Source organism: Elgaria multicarinata, chromosome 5 (genome assembly GCF_023053635.1).
Source record: "Elgaria multicarinata webbii isolate HBS135686 ecotype San Diego chromosome 5, rElgMul1.1.pri, whole genome shotgun sequence".
Classification (NCBI taxonomy): domain Eukaryota; kingdom Metazoa; phylum Chordata; class Lepidosauria; order Squamata; family Anguidae; genus Elgaria; species Elgaria multicarinata.
Window position 1 is genome coordinate 20,816,024 of NC_086175.1, and position 20,690 is coordinate 20,836,713.

The 20,690-nt window shown below is 42.3% G+C and overlaps 1 protein-coding gene across 4 annotated transcripts in view; it reads right to left on the bottom strand.

Annotated features, from left to right (window-relative positions):
• KLF12 (KLF transcription factor 12) overlaps window positions 1-20,690 on the bottom strand; it is a 248,058-nt gene that overhangs the window by 202,904 nt on the left and 24,464 nt on the right. For 3 of the 4 annotated variants that reach the window (XM_063126022.1, XM_063126021.1, XM_063126020.1), the window contains exon 2: window positions 19,021-19,075. The exons of the other annotated variant lie outside the window; for it this stretch is intronic. In XM_063126022.1, the coding sequence (XP_062982092.1) occupies window positions 19,021-19,068 (48 nt within the window). In that variant the 5' untranslated portion in view covers window positions 19,069-19,075. The remainder of the gene's footprint in view (window positions 1-19,020; window positions 19,076-20,690) is intronic. 4 annotated transcript variants of the gene reach the window in all.

Sequence of the window (20,690 nt, forward strand, 5' to 3'; positions counted from 1 at the left end):
TATACTGAAAGGGAAAAATACTTTTAGATGTCACAGCAGATATTTTAGAGGAGACACAAGAGGGCACGCCTCTGAGAGACAGCACTTGAAGTACAAAAGTATTGATTGATGATTGATTGATTTTATAAACCACATTTCAGGTATAGCAAACCTTCCAAAGCAGCTGTAAGTACTTCCGTTAAAAATAATACAAATATTTGCTTTACAAAAAATCTGCTGCCAAATGCATCAAGCGCATCCTTCTCAGCCAAGCAAATGTTCTTAAACCCCATTGGCTTAATCTAACTGATTAAGGCTGAGATCTTACGGGCCCAGGGGCCAACAAGGCAGTGGATCTCCCCTTCCAAGGCTGGAAACAGAGATCCTGCCTTGGGGACCTCCACCCCAAACTCTTGCAAGCCTCCGTAGAAACCTCCATGGTGGTTCCCTCTCATGAAATTGGGACCCTAACCTTGGGAATGGGAGAAAATGGCTAAGGTGGGGGCATACCAGTGGGCAGATAGGAGAGGCCATGGATCTACTGGATCAATGACCTCTCAGCCCCTGCCCCCCCCAAAAAACAACAACTATTAGGTGTGTTCAAGAGTGTGCGGAAATGTTTCTCGTCCCATTACCAACAATGGAACGAAGTTAGATTTCTTCCATCCGTGGACAGAAGAAACATACACAAAAATCTCACTTTCCCCAACTTAGGATGGACTGGAGCCTACAATACCAGAGGTTCTTGTCAAAGAGGGTACGGTTACTCTCTAAGGCTGCAATCCTTTATATACGTGCTTGTATACACATACCTCTATACACACTCTTATTAAACTAAACACTGCTGGCCTAAGAACTTCAAATGGTATCATCAAGGGCTGGTTTGGGGAACTGGGGTGCTTGTGTCTAAAACTACACTACTGGGGCACTGCCATGGGATCCATCCACCTGTATGTTGCCCACAGCAATGTGGAGATGGCTTGCAGGGGAGGGGGGGAAGCCTATGGAGCAGTGATTACATTGCTATGGTATTCCATATAGGGAGAGCCTGAAATAAATTTCTATTCTAGTAGAATTTCCAGTCGCTCAGGCGGCAAATGGGATGCTACTGAAGCTAATGACGGAGTTGCTTATTGGATATGGTGCTTCTGGGAATCCCACTCTACCCAGAACCCATTTTGCAATACTAATAAGTTTCATGCACATCCAGCAGAGGCTAGGTACATTTTTGCTGTTGGTTACTCACACAGCAATACAAGCCAAAAGCTTTGACTGCAATGCCTCAATTGTTATTGCTCACCAAAAGCAGCCACTGTTTGCATATCGAAACTCATGCACAAGCACAGCCTGCTTCCTTTGGAGCAGATGCATCACTTGGGGCCATATTCTTCCCTTGACCCAAGTGCGGAACATCTACAGATCTGTACCGCAAACTGAAGAGAGAATGTGCTCTTTTCAGAAACAGAGAACTATGATCCAGAAGGTTCTCTTACAGATCAGTTGACTCAAATCTGAACACCACCCTATTTCTCTTTCTTTCTTTCTTTCTTTCTTTTATTTTTGGCATTTGTGATTGATTTCTTTTGCATTCCAAAGCACCACAAGATTGTTCTTTTGCCCAAATCTGTGGCTGAGCTACTTTCATTTTGATGCTAGAAAGAATGAAAGGGGGGGAAATCTATTGAAAGGTGGGGCTAGAGTGCCCTTTTACTCACCTCCCAGCTTTGTTCAGAGCAAGCAGCTAACAGGCATCTTAACAAAGTGGCCTTTGGCCCTCCTGGCACTTGCAGCACATGAACAAATCTTTTACATAAAGAAGAGGGAGGGAAGGGAAATTCCAAAATGTCTTTTTTAAATTGAGGAGCGGAGGACACTGGTCCTCCTCCTTGCACCGCCCACTGCTCTACACTGCCAACACCATGCTCTGATTTAGCTTTCAGCAGCATCTCCCTTTCCTTTCTTTTTAAATTCCCCCTTCCTTTCCCCTTTCTCCCATTCTGTTGTCTTCCTTTTTCTTTTTAACCTAACACCATAATACGCAAATTAGCAGTTGTGAAAGCAATAATTGTAACTGGCTTAATATGTAAGACACAGAATTTAACAGATGTCAGTGACCTGAAGAGAAAGGAGGGGGGGGGGAGGTTTATCAGAATATCTCTTGTACCAACCATCAACTATATAATTGGGATTGGGGGGGGGGGAATCCTTTTATTGTTAAAAAAAATCTTTAAAAAAACCTTTCAGTGAACAATATATACAAAACAAAGGAGCCTTAGAACCAGGGGCTTTTCTGGAGGGCAGAATGGGTCTAGGGCTGACAGTTGCCACCCCATCATCATCATCATCATCATCATCATCATCTATTCAATTTATACCCACCTATCTATAAAATAGTTTTCTTTTTATCAACACAATGTCTATATATCTGCAGGAAAGGGGGCATATTTCTTCCAGATCCAGAAGTGGCATCACTTTGCATTCAGGTTTACATAGGGTTCCATAATTGTAGTCTATCCTTGGGCACCAAGCCAAAAAATATATAATTACCCAGTTCTTTCCCCTGCCTTTTTGACTTAGTTCAAGCTTGGTAGAGTCACTCCAAGTGTCTCTGCAGAGCAGCTTTTCAGAGCAGTCCCCCCCCACACACACACCTTTTCCTGCAGGAAATAGGGGCATGCTAGCCTTAGATGATACTCGTTGGAGGGACTTGTAGCTTCTTAACCAGGCAGTGGCCAAGAAAGCCCCCACTCTCCATTCCTTGCATTAGGGCTGAAAATGAGGGCCCAAACCAGTCGCAGGTGTAGCTGGGCATGATTGTCCTGGAACCAGTTGTACGGTAATGCCCTTCAAGTGTGCAACCTTTCTCAACCTTGGGATTGGAGAAGGCATTGCTGTGCAAATGATCCCGGGACATTCATCCCCAACCACACCTGCAGCTTCAAGTTTGGAAGGAAGGCTGGTTGCTCATCACAGTCACCTAGGCCGTTTCTACATCTGCCTTTTCCCCAAGATCATCCCTGTGCATCCAAATGACAAACAGGGGATCCCAGGAGCAGGCAGGGACAATCCCTCCATTTTCCTGGGATAACCCTTAGGTGTTGAAAGGACCCTAGAGGCAACAGTACACTCTCCATAGCAAGCAAAAATGTGGAAGCCTGAGTTTGCCATTCTCTCTTACATTATAGATCGGAAACCACAAAATGTGTGCATCGATACATATTAGTAGGTTGCAAGAGAACTGTTATGAGAAATAGCAAACAATTAAAAGATGCACCCAGTCGTGGGTAGCTGCTGCCTCTTTGCATGATTCATTGTTTTGACCTTGCCTCTTTCCAAACAGCTTCTACTGGCAGAGGGATCAAAGAATTCTGCTACATCTCTGCATCAGGTGTTTGACTACATAATTTGGTCCTTCCCATGCATGCCATGAAGTGCATTTCCAATTTTAATGAACGAAAGAAGTGTGGCACAGGCGTCAGAAGTTTAGAAAACCAAAAAGATTTTTACATTTTTGTAGCATGGACGTTCTCATCATGCACCCAATTTTGCAGCTGTGCAGTTTGTCATTGTCAACACAGTGAGGATGTGTTGACCACTCTTGAGACTAAGCATTCACCACCCTAGCCTGTTCATCATATCGAAAGCTGCAGTGGAATCTTTCAGCTTTGTTTGCAATTGTGGTTACCCTGCTTCTTGTTAAACAAGGCAACTTCCCGTCTCAGGGTTCCCATTGCTAAATCAGGATGAAGCACGGCATCTTTTGCAGTCATGACCTATGGATGTATTCAAGCTGGAACTCTGCCTAGTTCTATTTATGTCACATTGCATTTGGGGTGGGAGTGAGGAGAGAAGAGGCTTCCAAAGTAGGCATCCCTTCCTGAAAGACAACTCAGAAAGCCACCAGAATGTGCTTTACATACATTTTCTTGAGCAGTGCTCAGAGCTTCAAAGAAAAATGAAAGCCACTGCCCTGGACTGAGTGCCCTGCTTCATACAAATACTTGACAGATCTCCTAAACATTAGTCAGAGCAGTTTAGATCCTCTTCTTTGATCAAGATCCTAGATTTGAATTACAAACACTTATCCTTCAAACAGTATATATGGACAATTATCTGCATAATTCTTCTAGAAAAATGCTAAAAGGAAAGAAAGTAAAGCAACACTGTAGAGATTTACAGATAGTGAAATAAAGTGGCAAATGAGAAGGCCAAGATGTTCCTGGTTCAAATCAGCTGTGTCCTCACTAGACAGCTTTAGTTAAGCCTCAAACATTAAGCCATCCCTGACATGGGAATATTTTATTTATTATACTTTTATACTACCCCTCCTCCAATAGCTCATGGTGGTACACTGTTTCCTCTTTTTATCCTCACAATAACCCTGGCTGCCGTGCTCCGGCTACCCTGCATTTTTGCTAGACGGGCAATTTCACCTGTCTTGCCGTGGTACTTCGGAGCAGGAAGGAAGGAGGTTGGACCACCCCCAGGACCACCCTTTCCCCATCTCCATGCTCAGGTTTCCGAGTGCAGACAGGCAGCCTGGACGGTTCTCTTTGTACTGGGTACAAGAGGAAGATGGACCAGGAGAGGAGTATGGCTTAGGCCTTAGGGGTTTCGAGGTCAAAGCCCTGTCAACGACCTCAGAACCAGTAAACCGAACAATCCCCCACAACACTGTCTAGGGGCCACAGGATTGCTCATTTATTTATTTATTTATTACATTTCTATACTGCTCTCTAGACAGTTTACAAGACAAAGTTTAAAACCATAAAATACAATAGTATAGCAAAACATAATATAAAAACCATACATTTAAAACGGAATAAAGCCCAAGTAGTAACCAAGATAAAAACCAGCAAACATGTAAAAATGCAGTAATGCAATTTTTTAAAACAAAGGGCTAAAAAGCCTGGAAAAATAAACAGTCTTCACCTAAAAGATTACAATGTAGACACTAGGTGAGCCTCTCTGGGGAGGTCAGTTCACAACTGGGGTGCCACCACTGAAAAGCCCCTCTTCTTAGTAGGCATCTGCCTCGTCTCACTTGGCTGGGACAGCTGGAAAAGGACCTTAAGGTGCTCTCAGGGTTCAAGCAGGTATATACGGAAGGAGAAGATCCTTTAGCGAACCTGGCCCAAAGCTGTTTAGTGCTTTACAGGTTAAAACCAGCACTTTGAATTTGGCCCAGAGATGGGCTGTCAGCCAGTGCAGATAATAAAGCACTGGCATATATGATCAGATTGAACCTTCCCTGTTAATAATGTCACTGTTCTATTTCGGACCAGCTGTGGTTTCCAGACCATTTTCAAAGGCAGACCCACATATAATGCATTGCAGTAATCTTGGTAAAAGAAGTTACCAAAGCATAGATAATTGAAGCTAGGCTAACTATAGCCAGATAGCAGATAAAAGGTGCTCCATACCACCGAGGCCATCTGTGTGTCCAATGACAGTGCTGGATCCATGGCTACCTTCAAACTCTGAACCCAATCCTCTGAACCCCACTTGAATATCTCTCATCCAGGCAGAAGAACTGCCCACTAGCAGTATCTCCTCCTTATCTGAACTGAGTCTTAGCTTATTGGCTGGTCTCCATCCAGCTGATTACCACACTTAGGCACTGATTCAGAACACCCACTGCCTCACCTGAATGAGATGAAAAGAAGAGACAGAGCTGGGTGTCATCCTCATATTGGTGATACCTCAGTCCACATCTTCAGATAACCTCACCCAGGCATTTCATGCAGATGTTAAACACCATGGGGGATAAAATTGAGCCCTGTGGCACCCCATAGCATAACTACCAAGGGACAGAACAATAATGCCTCAGCACTACCTTATGGAATTGGAACTCCAGCTATGAGTTTGGGTACCACTGATAGCCCAGTACCTTCAAGTCCCAGAAGAATATCATGGTCAACTGTATTGAAAGCCTCTGACTGATCTAAGATAATCAACAGGGTCGCACACCTCTGTCCCTCTCTCAGCAAAGGTCATCCCACAGGGTGACCAAGGCAGTTTCTGTTCCAAAACCAGGTCTGAAACCCATATTAAATCTAGATAATAATCAATTTCATTCAGGAGTGCCTGGAGTAGGCCGGCAACCACCCTCTCAGGTACCTTGTCCAGGAAGGGGTGTCAGCAACATCTTCCTGGTCCATGTCATGATTCTCCAGGAGTGACCTAATAACTGCCTCTTTTAAGGTAGCTGGCACCACTCCCTCTCTCAAAGAACCTTCTGGAACCAGCCAAACATCCCCTCCTGATTAGAAGTAATAAGCCATGAAGAGCAAGAGTTAATTGAAGAGTGGTCACCTTTTGTTCATATTAGTGACCTAGACACACCTGGTGGCTTGGGAATTTGGTAACCAGTTTCTGAAGAAAACACATCTTGTCATTCTTGTCCTTTCAGCGTGCCCGTACACAGTGCAGCTGTATTAAAATAGAAACTGGCTCTCTTGAACAATTTAGCTGGCAATGTCCTCATAGCCTGCTCTTGGGTAGAATGGTGTCTTTGCTCTGTGTGGATATTCACATTTTCACTGCAAGAATGGAAAATGTCTCCTTGATGAACAGTGCGAAAGGCAGACCCAAAGAAAGGAGGAAACCTTGTCTTATTCAGCTTTCATCCATTAAATCTCTTCACCATTAAATAACAATAAGAATTAAAAGGACTATTTATTATGAACAGGTATTTCTCCTGAAAGCCAGGAAAATGTTCCAAATGGGAAAAGCTCAGGCAGACATTCCTCACATACCTGTCTAGACTGCCATCAATCACTCAAAGCAAAAGACAGGCAGCAGCTACTAAACACTACTTGGTGAAATAGAGGGGAATCACCAAATCAACTTTGTCTAGCAGTGTGTCTAAGAACAAAGCAAAACGTCCAAGCCCAGGAGATAGAAGAATTAAAGCGTCACCTTGTTGCACTCCTGAGTAATTGAGTTCAGGGCCATGGCAGAAGTGAAGCAGGTTTAAACCAACTAATTTCAAATTGTAGTGAGAAAGTGGGAGAGAGATGGAAAAGCAAGGTTAATATGCCCCACCCCCAAAAAATGGAGGTAGATACATACAGTTGTCAAGAGAATGTGGCATGGTACAACTGCAGAGAATAAGGAGGTGTTTTACAGAAGATAGAGAGGGACACCTGAGAGAATATACTGCTGACAGCCACTACCATCCATCGGATATATAGCTTTTACCACAGCTACCGTTGTACCAATGGACCAATGTTTACCTCTCAGTACCTGGAGGTCAGATACCAGGGAGCCCTGATTGGCTTGGGCAAAGAGGAAATTTCCAATCGCAGCCAGGAACATGCATCTATGCTTGCAGAACACCATCATATTCTTGCTGAACCTTCCTGCAAGCTGTATTTACTGGTACACCTATATCTATGAGCTGGTTGAGATGCTGAAAAATCCTCATTGAAAAGTATACGAAGCCGTTGGGTGAGGTCATTAGGGGTTTGGGGGTTGGGTGCCATCATGTTGATGATATTCAGCTCTACTTCTCCTTGTCGTTGGAGTCAGCTGGGGCTGTGAAGATGCTGGACCAGTGCCTGGAGGATGTAATGGGCTGGATGAGGACCAATAAACTGAAGCTGAATCCTGTTAAGTCGGAAGCTCTGTGGATTGGTGGTTCCCGAGTCCGGGAATTGGGTAAGCGACCTGTTCTGTATGAGGTGGCGCTCCCTCTGAAGGAGCAGGTACGTAGCTTGAGAGTACTCCTAGATCCATCATTGTCACTGGAGGCCCAGGTGGACTCCATGGCATGGAGTACTTGGGTCCAGCTCCGGCTGATCCGCCAGCTGCGGCCTTTCCAGGGACAACCTAGCCACAATAGTGCATGCACTGGTAACTTCCTGATTAGACTACTGCAGTGCACTCTACGTGGGGCTGCCTTTGAAGATGACGTGGAAGTTGCAGCTTGTGCAAAATGCAGCAGCTAGACTGTTGGCGGGTAAATCTTACAGAGACCACATAACACCGGTCTTAAAGGAACTGCACTGGCTGCCTATATGCTTCCGGTCGGAATTCAAGGTGTTGGTAATGACGTTTAAAGCCCTAAACGGCTTGGGACCTCGATACTTAAGGGAGCACCTCTCGTTATATATGCCTGCCAGAGACTTGAAATCTGTTGGAAGAGCCCTCCTCCGCATCCCACCAACGCAACATATATGCTATGATGGGACGAGAGTGAGGGCTTTCTCTGTTGTGGCACCCAGACTGTGGAATGCCCTCCCCTTGGAGGCCCGACTGGTGCCAACATTGATTTCATTTCGATGCCAAGTAAAAACATGGCTTTTTAACAAAGCCTTTGATGGTTAAATTTACTAAGGTGGCGCATTGTTTTAACTGCTTTTAAATTATATATTGTTTTAACTTAGTTCATGGTTTAATTTGTTCTTAACTGTGCATATTTATTGTTTTATACTGCATACTTTTATCTGTATGCCGCCCAGAGATCTTAATGATATAGGGCGGGATACAAATGTTTTAAATAAATAAATAATAAAACCTCATGCTCACCTAATTGCACAGGCACCTGTAACTGCGGATACACTGAGTCAGGTTAGTCTTCCTCAGTGTGGTGGATTTTCCAGTATCTGAACGGTCTCATTCGAAATAGATATGCCAGGAAATACCTATTGCATTCTACAACTATAGCAGGACACTGCACCACAACGTCCACAGTCACCTCCTCCTCCTTACCCTCCAACCCCACTTGCACTGACTGGCTGACTGCACCCCTCCTTGACTTTCCTAAAGAGATTCTGTGGTTAATTAAAAATGGCCACTAACGTATCCTATCTCCTCATAGGAGATGACCCCCCCTCCCTTTGGCCAAATGCCTTCACCTCAGAAGAACCAGGCCAGAATTTATCTTTATGCATCAAGTAGACCACATGATAGAAGAACTGACACAGATTATATTTAGACAAATTAGCACACTGAGAAAAATCTGACAACACATCAGCTCTCCCTTCCACACCAAAAATTTCTTCTGATACTGTTTAATATAGAATCAAATAACTAGGCACAGTTCAAAGCGTTTTTAAATCTTGCCAATAATTCTATTTTTATATGCTTTATTATTCTATTTTATAGCTGTTTTATTATGTGTCTTTTATTATTGTGGCATTTTCATTGTGTATGCCGCTCTGGAACCAATTTTGGTGAATTATAGAGATATGTTGAATAAATAAATATATAAAATAAAAACACCCAACACCATGCTTGAGATGCAATCGTTAGTGTGTGTATGTATCTGTCAATACACAGCATACTTGCAGGCGCTTATGTGTAGCTACTTTTAAATAGCAAAGTTGCATATAGAGCTATTGTTAAAAATACCATCCCTGTTCACTTGAGTGTTTAATGTTGTGTTATTTTATCCTGCTGCAACTCCTTTTTAAAACATGTTTTTAGATTATTGATTGTATTTCTATTGTAGATTTTGATCTTGTAAACTTCCTTGAGCACTATTTTTGGGGAATAGCAAGGTATAAATTATATAAATAAATTTTAAAAATCCAATAACCATTATAGAAGTATAGTCCCCTCTCTCTTTGCCATACACACACAATCATGATAGACCTTTAATCTTTTATTTATTGGCCAAACATGCTACTTGCCTTGTTTTGACACTAAAAAAAACCAGAGTACTTATGTAATGCAACATTTTGTGGTCTCCAGTTGCGCTTGCAACAAAACTTAGCTTGTGTTCTTCAAGGACCCATCCGCCAAGTGAAAGGAAAACTTGGATGCAAATATTATTAAACTAATCCCAAGATGAGACATTGCCTTTCATTCTGTGAGAGCCAGTGTGGTGTAGTGGCTAAAGTGTTGGACTGAGAGTCGGGAGCTCCAGGTTCTAGTCCCCAGTCAGCCATGGAAACCCACTGGGTGACTTTGGGCCACACTCTCAGCCCAACCCAGCTCACAGGGTTGTTGTAAGCCTATGCGGCAGGGCCTTGCTATTTACTGTTTTACTCTGTACAGCACCATGTACATTGATGGTGCTATATAAATAATAATAATAATAATAATAATAATAATAATAATAATAATTGTGAGGATAAAATGGAGAGGAGGAGGACAATTATGTACACTGCCTTGGATTCCTTGGAGGGGAAAAAATGGGATATAAATGAAATAATAAATAAATAAAATAAATATCTATAGCCTGGAATTGCTGCACTGTCCAGTCTACGGGCCCCGGTGCTGTTTTGAAATAGGCACTGACTGGACCGGCTGTTGCCTCCCCACAATCCAACCAAATACACACAGTTCTAAGCACCAAATGGGTTTTAATTACTATCAACTAGAAAGAACTGATCCCAACAAATACACTCCTCTGCTGAGGGAACTGCACTGGCTGCCTATTCATTACCGGGCCAGGTTTAAGGTTCTTGTACTTGTGTACAAAGCCCTAAACAACTTAGGACACTGAGGTCATCCGAGGGCCTGCTCCTGGTGGTTCCACATAGATCCATCCTCCGATTGGAATCCACCAGGGGAAGAGCCTTCAACGTGGTGGCGCCCCTCCTGTGGAATTCCCTGCCTCTGGAGGTCAGGCAGGCGCCAACCTTGTACTCCTTTCGGCGCCTCCTGAAAACATCTTTATTCCAAGAAGCCTTTCCTTAATATGCAGCCTTGAGTCTCTGTTTTTGCTTCTTTTAAATTTTGTTTGAACTGTTTTATTCTGTTTTTATTTTTCATTTTATCTTGTACACCGCTCCGAAATTTTTCAATGGGGAGCGGTATATAAATATTCTAAATAATAAATAAATAAATAAATAAATAAATAAAAGGCTTCTCGGAAAAATAATAACATGGAGCAAGAAGAGGGCTGATACCCACTAACGAAATGTAAGTAAATTAATCTTACTTGATCAACATAAATGCATAAATTTAAATGAGATTGAATCCAATATTGCTAAAAGAGAAAGTGTGCTTTGTTTCCTGGTACAACAGATGATACATGGAAGAGGCATTCTCTCCTGTGCAAGATGAGATAGCAGCTATCCATCTTGGTAGTAGTATTTCACTACTACTTCCTATAGGAATAAAGGTCCAACCCAAAGGATTTCAACTGATTACTCTAATTAATTCCCAAAGGGCATGTCTACAACTCACGGCGATCTGAGAGGGAGGGGGGAGGATCTCACGATATGCTGATCGTGAGATCCTCCCCCTGCTCCATACCTAAAACTAATACACACACACAAACAAAGAATTAACATCATAATACCTAAAATCAAACTCAATATAAAAAAGGAGGACAGTTCTGTTCCTTCACAACCCTGCTGATGCGAGCCTGGCGGGACTTTGGATCTTCAGATCTTTCCAACCAAACTAAGTAGGATTGCTCTGCAGGTGTTACAGCAAAGGCCGGCACTGTTATGAACCACCTTGGCATCTCTCTGATGAAGGACAATGCACAAATTTGATTGATAGACTGGCCTTAGTTAAACCTACCTTATAATCCAGGATGGTGGAGCAAAGTTCTTGCATTGTGTTTAACACGAGATCCCTCCTCCGTTTACACGTGAGGCATGATGACCTCAGGAAGAGAGGCATCACACCCGCTATTTTTTATTTTTTAAAGGAGAAGCAGCGCACCAACGCTTGTGCGCTGAAGGTAAGTGGTTTTTTTTAAAAAAAAAATTAATTTAGTTTCCCCGTTCCCCTCCACCCTAACGCCGATGGGCGCAGCATTCCTGAGGAGCGCTGCACCCTGTGCGTGGCTCCCAGCTCCGTGCAAGTAATCACGCAGAGCCGGGTCAAACCGCGGCAACGGGCCACATGTTCCACGGCTCAGCCCGGGGCAAGGGAGGGATGATCCCTCCCTGATCCCGGGATACCCTGTGCATCATGTGTGTCATTAAGAATACTATCACTCTTCCTTCTTGACTCCTTCCTCTCTCAAACCCTCAACCCGAAAATATAGCTTTGTAAAGTTATATTTTTTTCCATCTGGCTATACTTGCTCTTTATGGTTTCTGAGGAAAGAGACAGAGAAAAGTGGGGGGGGGGGGAGAGAAACAGAAGCACTCTACATTTCTATTCGCTCTTTAAATATTTCCGGGTTTTATTTCAGAGAAGCACAGCTGCTGTGCAAATTACACTGAAATTAGGGAAGCTTTTGTTTCAAGTGCGGCCACACAGAAGCTCCCTCAGTGTGCTCCAAGAGTTCATAAACACACATCCAAAACACCAACAAGCAGAACCGCAAAGACCAAATCATTACGGGAAAATGACAGTAAATGCTTTAACCATGGAACAAATGCTTCAGCAAGTTGATGTTGCCTGAAGATACTGTTATACAAGCAGTAAAACCATCAGCCAAACAACAGCCCCCCCCTCCACAAAAACCCACAACCCAGCCAGTTATCCTCTAATGGAATTTCCCCCCCCCCCCCAAAAAAAGGGAGATCAGAAAAGTAGCATACTTTGTAAATTACTTATTCAGCAATATACAGCATAACGTAACAGCTAAGCACCATGGCAGTAGCTAATGTTGCTTGATACTTTAACTAAAGCTTTTTTAAGCATTAGGATTTGCATGCTATTAGTAACAGAAATGGATGGGGCTTTTTTTCTTTTTTTTTTTAAAGGGAGACATTATAACCTCCTTCCTGCCATTAATTTGTTAGCACTGTGCTTTCCTGGTTCCTTTACTCCATTCATGATTAAAAGGCATCAAATCAACTCTGGACCATCTCCAGGGCTCACTGCTGTTGCTGCACTGCAGAACTGCACCGGAGGAATTCTGTCCTTTAGATGACATAATCACACAAAATCCCTTCTACATATCCAGGCTTTGGGATGGGAGGGGGAGGGGGGAAGAAGAACACCAGATGACCCCCCCTCCCTTTGCCCAAATGCCTTCACCTCAGAAGAACACATTATTGCATGCAAACTGTTTTGTTTTTTTAAACGGAGCAGTTAGATCATCTGCTTCTACTTGCTACAAAAGTGCCTGAAGTTGTAACAGACTTACCTGAACGCTACCTACCTCTCCAACTTCTGCCCCATCACTGCTTTTTCTCCTTTTCAAGCTCCTTGAGGATACTGGTTATTGTTGGTGCTGAATCAGTTCTCTAAAGTCTCCCTCTCTCTCCCCCCCCCCCCCTCGCTCTGTCTGCCCTTTCCTGTCTCCCCTTTTAGATGTCTGCAATCTGGCATTAGCCCGCTCCACTCTGCCGAAACCACTTTCATAAAGGTTCCTCAGGAATGATCTCCTGCCAGCAAAGAGGAGAATCAGGGGGCCTGGGGGCTGCATTTGGATGGAGGTGTACAGCCCTCTTTGGCCACAGGGCACATCACTCACCCTCATTCTCTAACACCGGGCCGTGGCAAGGAGAACGGAGATATGAATTTAAAGCACTAGTACACTAGACACGCAACAGGCGTTCCTGCAAGCTGGTGCATGGGACCCTTTTAGCCCACGGCTCCTACTCATCATTTTCTAACCGTCAATGGAGATTCCGTCACACGCCTGCTGCCACCATGAGCTGGGGCCACTGCTGAGTCACATCCCAAATTCCATGCTGACTTCAGGCCCTCACACAACTGCCTCTCCACAGGCCAAAGTGCCCAGAAAATCAGCACAGGCCGGCAGAAATGAGCAGCAGCAGCTGGGTGGAAGAATCTTGCCAACTGGCCTTTGGTAAAATCACAAATCGACAATAATGCCAACTCGTTTACAGATCCCAAAGTCTGAAACTTGAATCTGTGCAGATAGCAACTTTGGACACTTAGCAAGGCCTAGTCAAGATCTACTGAGAGGGAGCAGTTCTTATCTGTACGCTTGCCTGGTATGGCGCCCAAATGTAAGTTCCATTTACCTTATCACGGCTAATGCGGCTTTTAATGAATTTTCCACAGCTCCATGAAATGCTTCCTCTGTTCATGCTTTTGCAGTGTTTTCCCACAGAAGTCCTTCTATTTCCAGTGCCCCTGCACTTTATTTCTTACTACTTTGAGCATCGCCTCACTGGTACGTTCACAATTTCAGTTTCCCTTTGTTCTATTATTATGTTTGGGCACTTGCATGCAATTATCTATTTCTTAAATTTATATCCCACCTTGAGGTAGGTATGTTTTAGACTGCAAACAAAATCAAAGCGAGATAGAGGAATCGCACTAACTCAATGCAAAACAGGAAACAGAGGGCTAGTTTTGATCTGGGGACTGGCCATAAAAGGATGGGTGTCTCAAATCCCCACCCAAAACACCCTAACAAACAGCTTCAAGAGTTCAATGCAACATCATTTGGGGAAAGCCATACAGAATGTCTTCATATTGCTCAAGCAATGAATGAATTAGGCCTAGCATTCTTTTGATGCAACAGGTATATCAAGGATGTTTTTGAGATGGAGGGCTCCCAGAGCTACCAGTCAAAAGACATTGTGCAGTTATTCTACCTTTTCCACCTACGTTTTTTTTCCAGGTAAGAAATAAGAAGGAAACAGTGGGAAACACGTGAGGGTTACAAATAGAAGACAACGAGGCCCAGACCCCCTGTAAAGTTCCATGAATGAGCTAAAGCAATCGCATGGCAAAAGCCTTCCCTGGAAGCACCCCAAATCTGTCCTGCAAAGTTCATGTACCCTCTCACTTCAGGGATAGAACTTTCCAATTCTTAGATGTTAACATAAGCCTTTTAGATGTTTAACTCATTAGTTCCTGACCGGCTCTACTAAAGTGAATTATTAAAATTCCACCATTAAGGAACACAAATGCACTTTTATGAATTGTGTTTAATAAGGAGTTATTGCTAAGTGTGACAACATATTGCTTCTTATTAAGTAATATGTCTCTACTTAAGTGAAAACGTAGAGCCAAACCAAATAAACAAATATCCTTAGCATCCAATGTTATCTACTGTTGGTCTGTTTCATTTCAGGGGCCTCAATGCTTGAATTAGGAATGTCGGAAATCCACAATGATTCAATTTTTTTTTATTTTATTTGCAATATTTATATATTGCTCCCCATTAAAAATTTCAGAGCAGTGTACAAGATAAAATAAAATAAAAACACATTAAAAGTAGATTTTTAAAAGAAGTTCAGATTTCTATGAACTTGAACTGTGGATTCTGCAGCAGAATGGCTTTTTCCAAGTTGCATGGATTCCGCAGACTTGTGGCCACTTTTTAACTTTTGCGGGGAATTGCACAGATTTGCACTTGTGCTAATCCAATTCCACCAATGAGCAGATGATGGAATGAAAGCCACCAGACAATCTGTGACACACAGATGGAACAGATTTAACAAAATCTGTGCATCCCAAGTTTGAAAGTTCTCCTGCATAAAATGCTTGGAGATTTTAGGCTAGGCTGAGCTTTTCCCTAGCACCCTAGTTTGGTTTATGTGGGGAGAGCACTCAAATGTTCATCCTTATACCTTCAATCAGAAATGGTACAGTCCAGCAACGAAGACATCATGTTGAACTTCTCCTCACCTATTTCCAACGGTGGCCAGCCATGTGCTTCAAGGATGGCCTCAGCGGGTCAACAAAGCAATACCATCTCCTGCTGTTTAATCTGCACACTCCAGAAATATATATCACCGCTAAACCTGGAGGTTCCATTTAATTATAATGGGAAATACAAATTGATAGACCTACCCTCCACAAATTACTCTACCCACCCCAGTTAAAACTAAGCCTGGGGCCACTACCACAAATTGTAGTAGCAAATTGCACAAATTAAATGAAGAAGTACTTTCTTCTGTCTGTCATGAATCTGTAGCTAATCAATTTCACTGAGAGATCCTGAATTCCAATATCATGAGAGAGGGAGTGGAAAACACCCTTCTCTCTACTCCATGACCAGTCTTAAAACCTGTCACATTCCCAATCGGTCCTATTTTTTAAAGCTAAATGTCACCAAACATTTTAGTCTTTCCTTGTAAAGATGTTTTAATCCATGACCATTTTGGTTGGGTTGTTATTATTATTATTATTATACATCTTTCTTGGCTCAACTATTGTCCTTGTTGAGAGGGGGCGATCAGAACATACAGTATTCCAGATGCGGCAGCACCACAGTTTCAGGCACCTGCAGGCATTTCGGCATGGAAGAAGGATGCTTCTGAATGTTCCCCACATCTGCAATCGGCACTCATGGGACACATGGCATTGATGTGTACCACAATTTCAGGAGTGCTGTTGTGGGAGCACGTGTGCCCTGCTACACCACTTGCGCATGTGGATCAGCAGATGACGCAGCTACAGGGCAGAGATGTTTTTAATGACTCATGAGGAATGCGCATGAGCGCAGATGCACAACACATGGGGGGATAGGAACTCTGTCGAATAAGCGCTCCTGCACTGCGATATGTACATATTAAAAAAAAAAACACTCAGTGGTAAAACACGTCGATACTAATCCAAAACATGTGGCAATGGTGGACAGGTCCACTCCCACACACCTCCAATACTCATGCATATGCCCCTTACAGCTGATTGGCTGTTCGCTGAGCCTGGAACTCATGGTGAACAGCAATGGGGGGGGGCACACCTTAAACACTCTTCAGAATAGAAGCGAGAGAGTTGGAAAAACCATGACAAAAGCAGTCAGGGATATTCCAGAAAAACTGAGAGGCAGTAGGTGAATGTCACGTGCCCTGTTAGTGATGACTGCGATACAATCCTGCAATAAATGGCTAGTGTAGACTCCCCCTCATATAAAGGGCACTATTTCACAAATACCACAGCAAGGGATGTTACACACTGGAAATGAGTCTACAAGTGCCCATTTCACTGTGCATACACACATTAGAATATGGGCGGTTGGTGGTGTCCTTGGTACAAGATGCATGGACACTATTCAACATTATTCAAATGCAACCCTTGGTTATCAAGCCCTGCAGTTATTCAGAATAAGTATGACATCAGCATTCCTTTCAACCTAGTATTATTATGATCACCATGTTACTGACATGCATCACCAAACAATAAGGCCCAAACACCCTGAGGATATGTTCAAAATTTAAACAACGGTTAGGATTCCTTTAAACCCTGGTCTTCTCAAGTCAGTATTTAATACACTGTGTGTTACCCAAGCAACCAAATGAGTAATCCCTCCTTTGAACAAGACCAGCCTCCCATTACAGAGCAGACCTTTGTATTATATTCATGAAAAACAAGAACAAAGCAAAAGCTAAAACTGCAATCCTGGACATATTTACTTAAGGTGCATAGATCCTATAGAACACTTTAAGAGCAGGGCACAACAGAGGATGCTTGTATAAAAACTGTGCAAAGAACACCTTTTAGATATGTTGGCTGACTGGGCTTGGAAATACCTATCTGGTCATATGTGGTGGTAAAGAATTGGCACCAGGCAGACAGAAAAACTCCCATCCAGGCCATTCATGTCTGAGAAATGACCAAGAATTGTCTGCAAGCAGGTGGGGTAGTAAAATGGTCTTATTTACAAAGCCAAGCACGAGCGTTCTTCAGCAATTGTTTGTTTCTGTTGAGTGCCTGAGGTAGACTCCAGAAGTGGTAAGTAGATGCATTGAACATTGAAACCTGACATTACTAATTTCCAACTAGCTAGATAGAAAGGATAGAATCATGGCTTTGTGTACTCCATATAAATTATTATTATTATTATTATTATTAATAATAATAATAATAATTTCTTGCACCACAGAAAATTGAATTCTGCAAACTGTAAAGTTACATTACTATTTTTTCATTATTATTTTGTGTAGTTTATTCAGCAATTAGGGCTAATTTATAATCTTTTTGCTAGTCCTGATAAGAATCAGGAAGCTATGTAGCCACACACCAAACCAATAGAAAGATTATTATTCAGACTGCCCCTGTGACTGAGGTATCAGCAGGCCTCACAAACCCATGTTTCAATCATAAGGACTAGAAACCTACTTTATTCTTTTTTAAAACACACACACACACACACACTGAGGTGTTCAGGAAGCTGAATTATGTGCCAAGTACCACTTTCTGAATTCCAACACAATATACACAACCCTGAATATTAATCATACAATGAAGCCCTAGGAAACATAGGCCCTTTGATCCCGGATAGTGCAATGGGAAAATACAACTCTTTAGAAACAAGGGTCACCTGTTCAGTTCTGTGGATCCGTAAAGCAACACCTCCACTTCCATCATCAATAACAGAAAGGAATGTCCATATAAAATTGATGTCTCGACTACTAGCCCCTTCAAAGCACTTCACTAGAGTAAATTCTTATTAAGTAAATTGGTGATAATGTGGAGGCTCAGTTTATTTCTACTTTGCTTTGGATATCAAATTGATTTGTTTCCAATAAAGTGTTCCACAATTGTGAACTCAGTATTACTCAAATGGGAAACTGTTTAAAAATGCAAATTGTTTTAAACTGCGCAGACTGACAACTGATATTTGGCTGTTTCTGAATCCCCCAAATGTGACAACGCAAGTAAAGGAATCACCTAATTAAAGAGGTTTCTCTGGCATGCAGCATTTAAACAGATGCAGAGCTTTCTCTCATTTAAATGTGTTTGCATTTTAGATCATATATCAGGGGAGGGGAAACTGTAGCCTTTCAAATGCTGTTCGATTACGAATCCAGACTATTGGCCATGATGGGGCTGATAGGAGTTGGAGTCTAACAACACTTGGAGGGACACAGATTCCCCACTCCTGCAGTATATAAATTCAGTACCTGTTATTAACTGCAACTCCTCTTTCAACTGTTATTCCCACCAGAAATTTCAGCCTTTGCATGGGGCTTCTTAAAGGGAGTCAAATGGAGTTCTCAACATACAACCACTTCACCTGCCTAGTAGACAAGTACTGATGACTTGACCCCATGCATACCTTTGAGTATCCCCATCCACAACACATTACAGATGGCAAACGAACACACAGGTCAAGCTGAGCATGGCAGGATGGACTCACGCTTTGGGTGGAAGAGGAAAAATTGCTGTGCGCCAATGAGCTTTCCTAATTGCTCATAAAACTGCTTTGCAAATGTGCCTGTAGGGGCATGTGTTAAGAGCTTACTTTACCTGTGTTGTTATTGTCCACCAGTCACTATAAAGCACAATTGTCTTCATCAGCTTTCTCGAAACATAATTAATGTAAATGAGGAGATACTTCTTAAGTGAAGTGTTGGTGGCATGGTTGAGAAAAGCAATGGAAGAAAAGACTACTGGAAGAAAAGACTGCTGGGAAAAGAGGGTTTCACAGAAGCAACAACCAGAAGATTAAAAACATCGAATGGGAAATGATTTCCAGGTTTATATATAAGGACCCTTAACAATATTTTATGTGAGCGATACTCAAAGAAAGTCCAAAGAAAAGATTGATTTTCCTAATTCCGGATCGGAAAGATATTTACACATCCTTCTTATTCTTTCTTCAAGAACTCAATAACATATATTATAAGCATGTGAATGCAGCACTTTACGGCAACTACTTGCCCCAAACAAACTTCCAAGCTTCACCCAGACATAATTGCTACTTAAAAATATACAAGAACAGCATTCGTATCTAACTTCTAACATACACTTAGCCAACTGATCCTCAACTTGTTACTTTGATGAGTCTCAGCAAAAAAACCTCAGAATCAGAAATCTGAAAAAGGGGAGGCTGCCAAACACTGTTTGCACAAAAGAGACATGTATTAGTAGGGAATATATATGCTGTGTGTACCTGTTAAACAAGGGAAAGTGCATTTTGAAAGAGGCATTTCTACCTAAATGTATGCTGAAAAGCCTAATCTAGAGGCAAGAAAGATGGCACTACATTCGTGTTCATATGATCAGTTACCTAGCAATAGTAATCCTTCATCTCACTTCAACTGCCAATTTATTTACATTGACTCAAAGGTTAATCAGAGGCTGAGGGAAAAGAGCCCTTGGATAATTAGGGGCTCAACCTGCCTCTGTTTCAGCTCAAGATAAGATCATCCTGTCAAGTACACACAGATAAGTGGAAGAATTAACAATAAACTTAAAGGAATAGGAAAACAAAAATTAGTTGAGATCATGAGCAAAAGTATGTGGGTGACACAGCCTGATATTCACTAACTGTCTGCACAACTTTTGTTGCTTCTGTATGGCAACCCACAAACCTTGGTCTCCCGATAACGCAAATAAATAAGTCTGTGAACTTCCTTGTGTGGGCAGACATTGCTATGGTATTTACTGGAGGGAAAGCGCAATGCAATTAAGTATGACTTGGATGCCATAGCTACTCTAATATTTATTAACGTGTTTGCTTGTTTATTACTTATACTTCTATACTATCCAATAGCCAAAGTTCTCTGGCAGTTTACAACACAGACCCTGAAACCATAAAATACATAGATAAAAAAATACAAAACTAAAACGAATTAAAAACAGAATAAAATCAAAATAAAACCAACTGCAGTACTAAGTCCTAACAAGCAGGAACATGGTTTTCAAAAACGTAAGGACTAAGGAGAAGAAACGATCCTCACACGGAGGCGAAAAAAATCACAATGCCAGCTGAGCATCTCTGGAGGGGATACTGCACAACTTGGGCACAAACAGTGAAAAGGCCCATTCAGTCAACGAAGTTTGTCTTCAACAAACATAAACGTAATGGAAGGTGGCAAACAACTGGCATGCGTAGGCAGTGTGACGCGCAATCAGAATAGTGGTTAATAACATCGCTAGACTCGTTGTAAGCTTTCTTATAGTTTGACTGGGGC